Source organism: Emys orbicularis, chromosome 4 (genome assembly GCF_028017835.1).
Source record: "Emys orbicularis isolate rEmyOrb1 chromosome 4, rEmyOrb1.hap1, whole genome shotgun sequence".
Lineage (NCBI taxonomy): Eukaryota > Metazoa > Chordata > Testudines > Emydidae > Emys > Emys orbicularis.
This window is the reverse complement of record NC_088686.1, coordinates 118,354,535-118,366,531: the sequence shown is the minus strand read 5'-3', so window position 1 is coordinate 118,366,531 and position 11,997 is coordinate 118,354,535. Positions and strand designations below refer to the sequence as shown.

Sequence of the window (11,997 nt, the reverse complement as noted above, 5' to 3'; positions counted from 1 at the left end):
ACGAATAACAACCCCAGAGATTGACAGTAGTCATGAGCGGCCTTTGCACCTTATCTATCTATCCCCATTCACCCCATCTATCTATCTATCTATCTATCCCCATACACCCTTCTCTATCTATCTATCTATCTATCTATCCCCATACACCCTTCTCTATCTATCTATCTATCTATCTATCCCCATACACCCTTCTCTATCTATCTATCTATCTATCCCCATACACCCTTCTCTATCTATCTATCTATCTATCCCCATACACCCTTCTCTATCTATCTATCTATCTATCTATCTATCTATGTATCCTGATTTAGTTGGGGTTGGTCCTGCTTTGAGCAGGGGGTTGGACTAGATGACCTCCTGAGGTCCCTTCCAACCCTGATATCCTATGATTCTCCTCTCAGGGGCTCGGACTCCAATCCAGCCCCAGGGCAGGGGACTGGCTGACTCTGGGGTGTGGAGAATGGGACATTGGGCATTTCCCCTCTAGGATGTGACAGCTCCAACAGTGTGTCAGCTGTTTATGAAGTGTTGCCAATTGCAGTTCACACCTTTGGGCTAAGCAGAGATCAGGACCGGCCCATTCCTGGCTGTGACATTTGACATTGAATCAAGTTAAGAAGTTCCTTTGTGTACGAATAACAACCCCAGAGATTGACTGTAGTCATGAGCGGCCTTTGCACCTTATCTATCTATCCCCATTCACCCCATCTATCTATCTATCTATCTATCCCCATACACCCTTCTCTATCTATCTATCTATCTATCTATCCCCATACACCCTTCTCTATCTATCTATCTATCTATCCCCATACACCCTTCTCTATCTACCTATCTATCTATCTATCCCCATACACCCTTCTCTATCTACCTATCTATCTATCCCCATACACCCTTCTCTATCTATCTATCTATCCCCATACACCCTTCTCTATCTATCTATCTATCTATCCCCATACACCCTTCTCTATCTATCTATCTATCTATCTATCCCCATACACCCTGCTCTATCTATCTATCTATCTATCTATCCTGATTTAGTTGGGGTTGGTCCTGCTTTGAGCAGGGGGTTGGACTAGATGACCTCCTGAGGTCCCTTCCAACCCTGATATCCTATGATTCTCCTCTCAGGGGCTCGGACTCCAATCCAGCCCCAGGGCAGGGGACTGGCTGACTCTGGGGTGTGGAGAATGGGACATTGGGCATTTCCCCTCTAGGATGTGACAGCTCCAACAGTGTGTCAGCTGTTTATGAAGTGTTGCCAATTGCAGTTCACACCTTTGGGCTAAGCAGAGATCAGGACCGGCCCATTCCTGGCTGTGACATTTGACATTGAATCAAGTTAAGAAGTTCCTTTGTGTACGAATAACAACCCCAGAGATTGACTGTACTCATGAGCGGCCTTTGCACCTTATCTATCTATCCCCATTCACCCCATCTATCTATCTATCTATCTATCTATCCCCATACACCCTTCTCTATCTATCTATCCCCATACACCCTTCTCTATCTATCTATCTATCCCCATACACCCTTCTCTATCTATCTATCTATCCCCATACACCCTTCTCTATCTATCTATCTATCCCCATACACCCTTCTCTATCTATCTATCTATCTATCTATCTATCCCCATACACCCTTCTCTATCTATCTATCTATCTATCCCCATACACCCTTCTCTATCTATCTATCTATCCTGATTTAGTTGGGGTTGGTCCTGCTTTGAGCAGGGGGTTGGACTAGATGACCTCCTGAGGTCCCTTCCAACCCTGATATCCTATGATTCTCCTCTCAGGGGCTCGGACTCCAATCCAGCCCCAGGGCAGGGGACTGGCTGACTCTGGGGTGTGGAGAATGGGACATTGGGCATTTCCCCTCTAGGATGTGACAGCTCCAACAGTGTGTCAGCTGTTTATGAAGTGTTGCCAATTGCAGTTCACACCTTTGGGCTAAGCAGAGATCAGGACCGGCCCATTCCTGGCTGTGACATTTGACATTGAATCAAGTTAAGAAGTTCCTTTGTGTACGAATAACAACCCCAGAGATTGACTGTAGTCATGAGCGGCCTTTGCACCTTATCTATCTATCCCCATTCACCCCATCTATCTATCTATCTATCTATCCCCATACACCCTTCTCTATCTATCTATCTATCCCCATACACCCTTCTCTATCTATCTATCCCCATACACCCTTCTCTATCTATCCATCCCCATACACCCTTCTCTATCTATCTATCTATCCATCCCCATACACCCTTCTCTATCTATCTATCTATCCCCATACACCCTTCTCTATCTATCTATCTATCTATCTATCTATCTATCCTGATTTAGTTGGGGTTGGTCCTGCTTTGAGCAGGGCGTTGGACTAGATGACCTCCTGAGGTCCCTTCCAACCCTGATATCCTATGATTCTCCTCTCAGGGGCTCGGACTCCAATCCAGCCCCAGGGCAGGGGACTGGCTGACTCTGGGGTGTGGAGAATGGGACATTGGGCATTTCCCCTCTAGGATGTGACAGCTCCAACAGTGTGTCAGCTGTTTATGAAGTGTTGCCAATTGCAGTTCACACCTTTGGGCTAAGCAGAGATCAGGACCGGCCCATTCCTGGCTGTGACATTTGACATTGAATCAAGTTAAGAAGTTCCTTTGTGTACGAATAACAACCCCAGAGATTGACTGTAGTCATGAGCGGCCTTTGCACCTTATCTATCTATCCCCATTCACCCCATCTATCTATCTATCTATCCCCATACACCCTTCTCTATCTATCTATCTATCTATCCCCATACACCCTTCTCTATCTATCTATCTATCTATCTATCTATCTATCCCCATACACCCTTCTCTATCTATCTATCTATCTATCCCCATACACCCTTCTCTATCTATCTATCTATCCCCATACACCCTTCTCTATCTATCTATCTATCTATCTATCCCCATACACCCTTCTCTATCTATCTATCTATCCCCATACACCCTTCTCTATCTATCTATCTATCCTGATTTAGTTGGGGTTGGTCCTGCTTTGAGCAGGGGGTTGGACTAGATGACCTCCTGAGGTCCCTTCCAACCCTGATATCCTATGATTCTCCTCTCAGGGGCTCGGACTCCAATCCAGCCCCAGGGCAGGGGACTGGCTGACTCTGGGGTGTGGAGAATGGGACATTGGGCATTTCCCCTCTAGGATGTGACAGCTCCAACAGTGTGTCAGCTGTTTATGAAGTGTTGCCAATTGCAGTTCACACCTTTGGGCTAAGCAGAGATCAGGACCGGCCCATTCCTGGCTGTGACATTTGACATTGAATCAAGTTAAGAAGTTCCTTTGTGTACGAATAACAACCCCAGAGATTGACTGTAGTCATGAGCGGCCTTTGCACCTTATCTATCTATCCCCATACACCCTTCTCTATCTATCTATCTATCTATCTATCCCCATACACCCTTCTCTATCTATCTATCTATCCCCATACACCCTTCTCTATCTATCTATCTATCCCCATACACCCTTCTCTATCTATCTATCTATCTATCTATCCCCATACACCCTTCTCTATCTATCTATCTATCTATCTATCTATCTATCCCCATACACCCTTCTCTATCTATCTATCTATCTGGGTAACCCTCCATTCTAACCAGGCCCCCAGCTTCCTGCCTACATGCCCCAAATCAGGCTTAGCGCCCCCCCTCCGGATGGCCAGCGTGCATTAATAGCAGGGCTGTCACATCCTCTGCCCTGCACTGAGTTTGTTTCCTGTCTGACAGAGCTGGAAACCGAACGCAAGGTGGGAGCTGCTCTTTCGAAGAAAGAAGAGAGTAAGCTGCTGGCTGCAAGCCCAGACAGCGAACAAAGCCCTCAAAAAGCAACACGCCCATTGCAATGCTGCGGAGGGGCTGTATAACTGGCACTGAGCTGCAGCCGATGCTAGAGCGGCTGTGACGGGATCCTCAGGGTACAATCTGGAACCGTGGCACCTCTGTGCCCCTTTAACTCTCCAGCTTGGGCTGTCTTACAAAGCTTTCGCAGAGACTGGCAGCCAGCCCCTCCAGGCACTGTGATCACTCAGCCATCAGCATGTGGAGACTCACCCCCAGATCAATTGCGTGAATGCTCCCTGAGCCACTCCCGAATCACACAGAGAGAGGCTCCAACAAATCACCCCAGACCCCAGCCTTGCACCCCAGAAATGTACCATCTTCCATGGCTCAAGACTCCCTTGGACAGGACAAGCTCATTAATTAGTTTGTCTCTTTGTCAAAGGAGAGTGGATGTGCAACAGCCCTTGTTAACCTGCGCTGAGATTCCCCAAGCAGTTGAACCCAAAACACCCTGAGGCTGAGGAAAGGGGGCTATAGCACAGGGGTGTTGCAATAGGGAGCAGGGGAGGTTCATGCAATGGGGCTGGGGCTGCAATGGGAAGCACGGGTCATGCAATGGGGCCGGGCTGTTGCAGTGGGGAGCAGGGGTTGCAGTGGGGCAAGGGGGAGTCATGCAATGGGGCCAGGTGTTGCAATGGGGGGAGGGGAGTCATGCAATGGGGCCGGGGATTGCAGTGGAGGGAGGGGAGTCATGCAATGGGGCCATGGTGTTGCAAAAGGAGCTCGGGTTGCAGTGGGGCAAGAGGGGAATTATAAATGGGGCCGGGGGCTGCAGTGGGGGGAGGGGAGTCATGCCATGGGGACGGGGGATGTAGTGGGGGAGGGGAGTCATGCCATGGGGCCGGGGGTTGCAGTGGGGACCAGGAGTTGCAGTGGGGGGAGGGGGAGCCATGCAGTGGGGAGCAGGGGGGGTTATAGAGGAGCGAGGGGGAGTCATGCCCTGGGGCGGGGGGTTGCAGAGGAGCGAGGGGGAGTCATGCCATGGTGCCGAGGGTTGCAATGGGGGGAGGGGGAGTCATGCCATGGGGCGGGGGGTTGCAATAGGGCGAAGGGGAGTCATGCCATGGGGCGGGGGGTTGCAATGGGGGGAGGGGGAGTCATGCCATGGGGCGGGGGGTTGCAATGGGGCCGGTCCCCCCCCCCCGCTCACCTGGAGGTGAAGACCTTGGAGCAGCTGACGGAGGGGCTCAGGTCGCACATGGCCCGGTACCCGGGGGCCCGCTCCCGCGAGCTCTCCACGTGCAGCGCGTACACGGAGAGCGCCAGCCCCAGCGCGCACAGCACGAGCCGCAGCGCCCGCTCCCAGCCCGGCGCCGCCATCGCCTGCTGCCACCGCGCGCCGGGCACGGGCTCGCCCCCACTGGCCCGCGCACCTGCCAATCAGCAAACGGCTCCGGCCCATTGGCTGCCTATTCAGGAGGTGGGGCGGGGGAAGCAAGGGATTCTGGGACTTGTAGTTTTATGTACCCAGTGGCGGAGAAGGGGGAGCTATGGCGCTTATGGGGGGGGTCTAGTGGTTGGACCAGAGCCCTGGGGTAGCAGGGGGCTCCGGGGGCTATTTAAAGTGCCGGGGCTCCAGCTGCCTCTGATGCCTCGGTCCTCTAAATAGCCGCGAGAGCCCCGCAGCTTCCCCAGGGCTCCGGCAGCTATTTAAAGGGCCAGGGTGGTAGAACTAGGGGGGCCCCTGCCCTACCTGCAGCCAGCCCCTGCTGCTCCCCCTGCCCTGCCTCCAGCCCCGCACCCCCTGCCCTGCCCCCACCAGCCCCTGCCTGCCTCCAGCCCCGCACCCCCTGCCCCCACCAGCCCCTGTCTCCAGCCAGACCCGCACCCCCTGCCCACAGCCAGCCCCTGCTGCACCCCCTGCCCTGCCTCCAGCCCCGCACCCCCTGCCCTGCCCGCACCAGCCCCTGTCTGCCTCCAGCCCCGCACCCCCTGCCCTGCCCGCACCAAACCCTGCCCCCACCAGCCCCTGTCTCCAGCCAGACCCGCACCCCCTGCCCACAGCCAGCCCCTGCTGCACCCCCTGCCCTGCCTCCAGCCCCGCACCCCCTGCCCTGCCCGCAGCCAGCCCCACACCCCTTGCCCTGTCTCCAGGCAGACCCTACCTCCAGTCAGCCCCTGCCCTGCCTCCAGCTAGCAATGTATGTAATATATAATTTTGATTTTATTTATATAGTTATGGAAAGTAAATAATACATGGAAGAAATGAAAGGGTTTTTTTTATGTGTTTTTTTTTAATCATCCCTGTCGGGGCCCCGCCTAAAATGTTCAAATTGGGCCCCACACTTCCTAAAGCCAGCCCTGCATACAGTAATGGCAAAGTTCTTGGTTCAGGCTTGTAGCAGTGATAGAATAAACTGCAGGTTCAAATCAGGTCTCTGGAGTACATCCACAGCTGGGATGGGTCGTTCAGTCCTTTGTATAGAGCTTCCTTTTTTAGCAAAGTCCCTCCAGAGGTATGAAGCAGGATTGAAGACAAGATGGAGACGAGGCATCAGCCTTTTATAGTCTCTTGCCGTGTGGTCTTTGCTTTCTTTGTCCCAAGGACACTCTATCCAGCATGTGGCATAGAAAAACCTTAGAGTTCTGTCCATAAGCAGGTCCCTGCATGCCTTGCTGAGTCACAAGGTGTATCCACCTTCTCTCAATGGGTCAGTTGTATAGCTCATGGTCCTTAGTGGGCCATCAAGCAGGCTAGGCAGAACTAACAGCAACTTGTCTGGGGTGTTCCCCAGAAGCATAGCACAAGTTTGAAATACAGACACTATAGAGCCAATATTCATAACGTCAACTACAAAACTGATACAGATAGCATAATTATAATCAGCCAATCATAACCTCTCCATAGACCCCTTCCACAACAACCTTTATACAATATTGGCTGCAAATATATAACAGTGGTCGCAACGGTGATCTATACAGTTACAGATTATGTCAATAGCGTCACAGGAGGTGACACGGCATCAGTGAGACTGATATTGGAATACTGCATCCAGTTTTGGTGTCCACCTTTGAAAAAGATGTTGTGAAATTGGAGCTGGGGCAGCAAAGAGCCACCAAATGTTCTGAGGGCTGGAGAAAAATGCCTTCTAGTGAGCGATTGCAAGAGCTCAACCTGTTTAGCTTATCAAAAGAAGATTGAAAGGTGACTTCATTGAAGTGTTGAAGTGCCTTAATGGAGAGAATAGATTGGGTATTAAAGGGCTCTTTAATCGAGCAGAGAAAGGCAGAACAAGACCCAGTGGCTGGAAGGGGAAAAGAAACAAATTAAGAGAATTTTTTTCACTTCAAGGTCCCAGAAACGCAGACAAGGTTTTCATCTCAAGGCCAAAAGACCAAAAACATCAAGACACTTGATCACGGCCTTACAAATAAAGCACAAATATTCAACAGCGAGAATGATTCACCACAGGAACAAGCTACCAAGGAAAGTGGTGGATTCTCCATCTCTTGATGTCATTTAATGAAGACTAGATGCCTTTCTGGAATGTGTTTGCCCCCAAAGTAGCAATTGTGTCATACAGGAGGCCTGTGACATGCAGGGGGTCAGATTAGATGCTCTAATGGTCTCTTGTGGCCATCAAGTCTACTAATTTCTGAAAAACTGAGTGTAGCATTGGGAGCAGCGTCTGAGGTTTTACTGTCTAATCGGCTTGCTTCCTAAAATGAACACTCCTTGAGTGGGGTGATCCACAGGGAGTAGCTCAAACCTCCAAAGTGCCTGGCCAGGGGCAGGACATTAGCACCACAAGGGAGGGGCGTGGCAGTGACATCACAAAGGCCTTTTGCAGGACCTCAGTCTATTGGTCAAAGGTGGTGACCTCACAGAGAGATGCTGACATCAGCCAGGCAGGACAGAGGCGAGTGGCCTGGGAAACCTCAGAGACTCCTGTGGCTTTGCTTCAGCAAGTCTCTGTCTCGAGGTCTCTCTTTGAGGACTGAGAGAACATTCGGGTTCACGTACGTGAGCGGCAGGAGGAACCTCTGTCGAGTTTTCTCCTTCCCTTTCCGTGATTATACTAGAAAGCAGACGTCCCTGTTTAGAAGGTAAGAGCCTCCTCGAGGTTGGAAACCTGTTCAGTCTGATCCATCGGGTGACAGTTGAACTCTAGGCATGGAAAACACCAGCTTAAGGAGGCAGAATTTGATTCCGCACCAGGGATTTTGTCCCTTAGAATCACTGGGGACATTGGGGTTTGTCCTTTTGGTTTCACCTTTTCCGCCATCCCTCCCTCCTTTCTTTTCTTCTCTTGCTTCTTTTGTCCTTTCCCCTGTTCCCCTCCCAACACCAGGGTGTGTGTGTTTGTGTGTCGCGGGGGAGTGCTCTGCAGCTCTCACTGGGGGAGGTCCACCCAAAAATGTGGGGCTGAAATAGTGCCCCGGCAGTGATCCCCACCAGTAGCGTAGCTAGGGGGGGTGCAGGGGAAGCAGCCAGTTCCCCTTAGCACATTTCCCAAAAGCGGCGCCTTAGTTAGGGGTTACCATGGCGCCAGCAGGCGGGGCCCACGCTCCGCTCTGAAGCTTGGCCTGCCCTGACCTCCTGCACGCAAAGGGGGGGCAGCACGGCCGGAGGAGCCATGGGGGGGGGGCAGCACGGCCGGAGGAGCCATGGGGGAGGCGCCACGGCCGGAGGAGCCATGGGGGGGGGGGCGGCACGGCCGGAGGAGCCATGGGGGGGGGCCGTGGGGGCGGAACGGCACTGCCGGAGGAACCATGAGGGGGGGCCGTGGGGGCGGAACAGCACGGCCGGAGGAATCATGGGGGGCCGTGGGGGCGGCACGGCCGGAGGAGCCATGGGGGGGGGGCCGCAGGGGGGAACGGCACGGCCGGAGGAACCATGGGGGCCGCCGGGGCAGCACGGCATGGCCAGAGGAGCCATGGGGGGGGGGGCCGGCACGGCCGGAGGAGCTAGGCGGGGCTCAGCATGGCAGCCCGCAGCGCGGCCGGAGGAGCCATGGGGGGCTGCGGGGGCGGAACGGCACAGCCGGAGGAGCCATGGGGGGCCGCGGGGGCAGAACGGCACAGCCGGAATAGCCATGAGGGGCCGCGGGCGCGGCACGGCACAGCCGGAAGAGCCATGGGGGGCCATGGGGACGGAACGGCACAGCCGGAGGAGCCATGGGGGGCCGCGGGGGCGGCACTGCACGGCCGGAGGAGCCATGAGAGGGGGCCGCGATGGCGGAACGGCATGCCCGGAGGAGCCATAGGAGGCTGCGGGGGTGGAACGGCACGGCCGGAGGAGCCATGGGGGGGGCTGCGGGGCGGAACGGCACGGCCGGAGGAGCCATAGGAGGCCGCGGGGGTGGAACGGCACGGCCGGAGGAGCCATGGGGGGGGGGGGCTGCGGGGCGGAACGGCATGGCCGGAGTAGCCATGGGGGGCCGCGGGGGCGGAACGGCACGGCCGGAGGAGCCATGGTGGGGGCCGGCACAGCCGGAGGAGCTAGGGGGGGGCGCAGCATGGCAACCCGCAGCGCAGACGGAGGAGCCACAGGGGGGCCACGGCGGCAGCATGGCACGGCCGGAGGAGCCATGGGGGGCCGCGGGGACGGAACGGCACAGCCGGAGGAGCCATGGGGGGGGCCGGCACGGCCAGAGGAGCGAGGGGGGGCGCAGCATGGCAGCCCGCAGCGCAGACGGAGGAGCCACAGGGGGGCTACGGCGGCAGCATGGAACGGCCGGAGGAGCCATGGGGGGGGGGGGGCGCGGCGCGGCGCGGCGCGGCACAGCCGGAGGAGCCAGCCAAGGGGGGGGGCGCGGAGCGGCCGTAGGAGGAGCCAAGGGGGCGTGGCCAGAGGAGGAGCCAAGGGGGGGCGCCTTTTTAATGTTTGCTCCCCCTGCTCTTAGAACCTGGCTATGCCACTGATCCCCACCAGTGACCTGGGCCATCCTTTGGGCTCTCTGGTGAGAACCCTCAGCCTCCCGTCCTCAGCCTCTACCCTGACTGGCTGAGCAGGGGGTTATTGACAAGGAGGAGACTCAGGTTCTTGTTCTCTTTTAAGACCAAGTAAATAAGTCATAAGCAGTTCTAGGTTTGATGAATTTTGCTGCTTCTCTGCATTAATTGTCTCTGAGCAGCTCATGATTCTCTCTAACATTGCAGTTCTCCTCAAATACTTGCTGAATAATTACTGTGCACTGTTGTTGGTCTGGAACTCATCTGAGAGCACTTTATTCAGGTCCTTCAATGTATGAAATTCAAGATCCGATGGTTAGTTTGAAAATCAGGGCTCTTGGGTCCTATTCCCAACTCTGCCACTGACTGGCTGTGTGACCTAAGACAAGTCAATTCTCCTTTCTCAGCCTTAGCTTCTCCCTCTTTCAAGTAGGGATAATAATGATCCGCTCCTACCTACCTCACAGTGGGTGGAGGATGGGGATCCATTGGAGAGTGTCACTAGGAGGAGTGCATAATATGAGGTGTCCTATCACGTTTACTCAGATCAGATTGTGACATAATAGAATAGCTGAAATATTCTATTTTATTTGTATTTTTTTATTTTGAAATTGATAAGAGCAGCAACTACTTAGCTCAGACTCAGGCTTCTTATCTAATTTTCGAGATCTAAGGGTCTCCTCTTGGTGTGCGAGGAGACAATTTAACACACTGTGACAAACAGGAGATGCTTTTGTTTTGCAACAAAATATTTTTGCAAAGAACTTTCATCCCACTTGTTATGAGTTCAAGAAACAAACTGGTTTAGTCTGAATGGGATTTTCTGACAGAAACGGTTCAATGAAATTTCCCCATCATCTCGATTTCTGGGCTTTATCCCTGCCCAGGGGTGAAAGGAACTTAAAGGATTTACCGTTATGCCGGAGTCCTGAGCAGGGGTGTGGCCTCAACCATAAGAGGCGGGGCCTTTCAAGATTTAAAGGCCCAGGGGCTCCGGCTGTGGCTGGGAGCCCCAGGGCCTTTAAATCACCCCGGAGCTCCCAGCTGCAGAGGCGGCTGGGAGCTCCGGGGCTCAGGGGCGAATTAAAGGGCCCAGGGCTCCTGCCACCGCGGAGCTCTGGGCCCTTTAAATCACCGCGGGAGCCCGGCTGCCGGAGCTCCGGCAGCGCTTTAAAGGGCCCGGGGCTCCCCGCAGTGGCAGGAGCTCCAGCCCTTTAAATCACCGCGGGAGCCCGGCTGCCGGAGCTCCGGGCCCTTTAAATCCCCGCCCAAGCCTGACTGCCGGAGCTCCGGCGGCGCTTTAAAGGGCCCGGGGCTCCCCGCAGCGGCAGGAGCACCGGTCCTTTAAATCACCGTGGGAGCCCGGCTGCCGGAGCTCCAGTGGGGATTTAAAGGGCCCGGGGCTCCCCACAGCAGCCGGAGGGAAATGTGGTCTAGATGTAATCAGTGGAATGGGAGTGCAGAGCTGGTTGAAAGCCCAGACTCCAAGAGCCCTTCTCCATGTCTGGCTGTCCAACGGAGAGGGTGTACCTACTGGGTCCGGCAGGGATCAGTCCGGGGGCCGGTAGTATTCAATATTTTCCTTAAGGATTTGGAAAATGGAGTGGAGAGCATGCTTCTACAATTTGGAAATGACACCAAGCACTTTGGAGCACAGGATTGGAATTCAAAACGCCCTTAACAAATTGGAGACTTGGTCTTCTTGAGCCAAAGTCCATGGCTGGGCCCCTCTCTATAGACTGGGCTGAAGTGAAACCCCAGAGCCAAACCCTCCTCCTCCTGGGCAGTGCGCTCCCACCTTCAATGGGCAGATGCTGCTTAGCGCTGTCAGAGCAGCTTTTGCTGGGGGCTTCTCCCAGCACTTTCCAATAGTGGGAAAGTATGAAATCCCCATTTGGCTGCTGGGGACAGAGCCAGAGAGGGGGGAACAATTTGCTCAAAGTCCCACAGGGAAAGGAAAACACCCAGCAGTGGAACCAACAGGAAACCCAGCAATGGAACTCAGGAGTCCTGACTCCCAATCCCCTGGTCCAGTCACTCCAGCGGAGCACACTCCCTCTCAAAGGCAGGGGGAGTGGACATGGGGGCCTGGTTGTAATTGCCAGCTGTGGGAGGGAGCGTGCAGCAGTGGTTAGCGAAGGGGCCTGGAAAGAAGGCCTGCTGGGTCCCATCCATACTTCTGACACTTGGTGTGACCCTGAGCCAGTAGCTTCCCC

General features: G+C 54.5%; 1 protein-coding gene across 1 annotated transcript in view; it reads right to left on the bottom strand.

Annotated features, from left to right (window-relative positions):
• The window catches only part of LOC135877986 (vitamin K epoxide reductase complex subunit 1-like protein 1), a 30,441-nt gene extending 25,228 nt beyond the window's left edge, over window positions 1-5,213 (bottom strand). The window contains exon 1 of the mRNA XM_065403504.1: window positions 5,037-5,213. Coding sequence (XP_065259576.1) covers window positions 5,037-5,206 — 170 coding nt within the window. The 5' untranslated portion in view covers window positions 5,207-5,213. The remainder of the gene's footprint in view (window positions 1-5,036) is intronic.
• Between the last annotated feature and the right edge of the window lie 6,784 nt (window positions 5,214-11,997).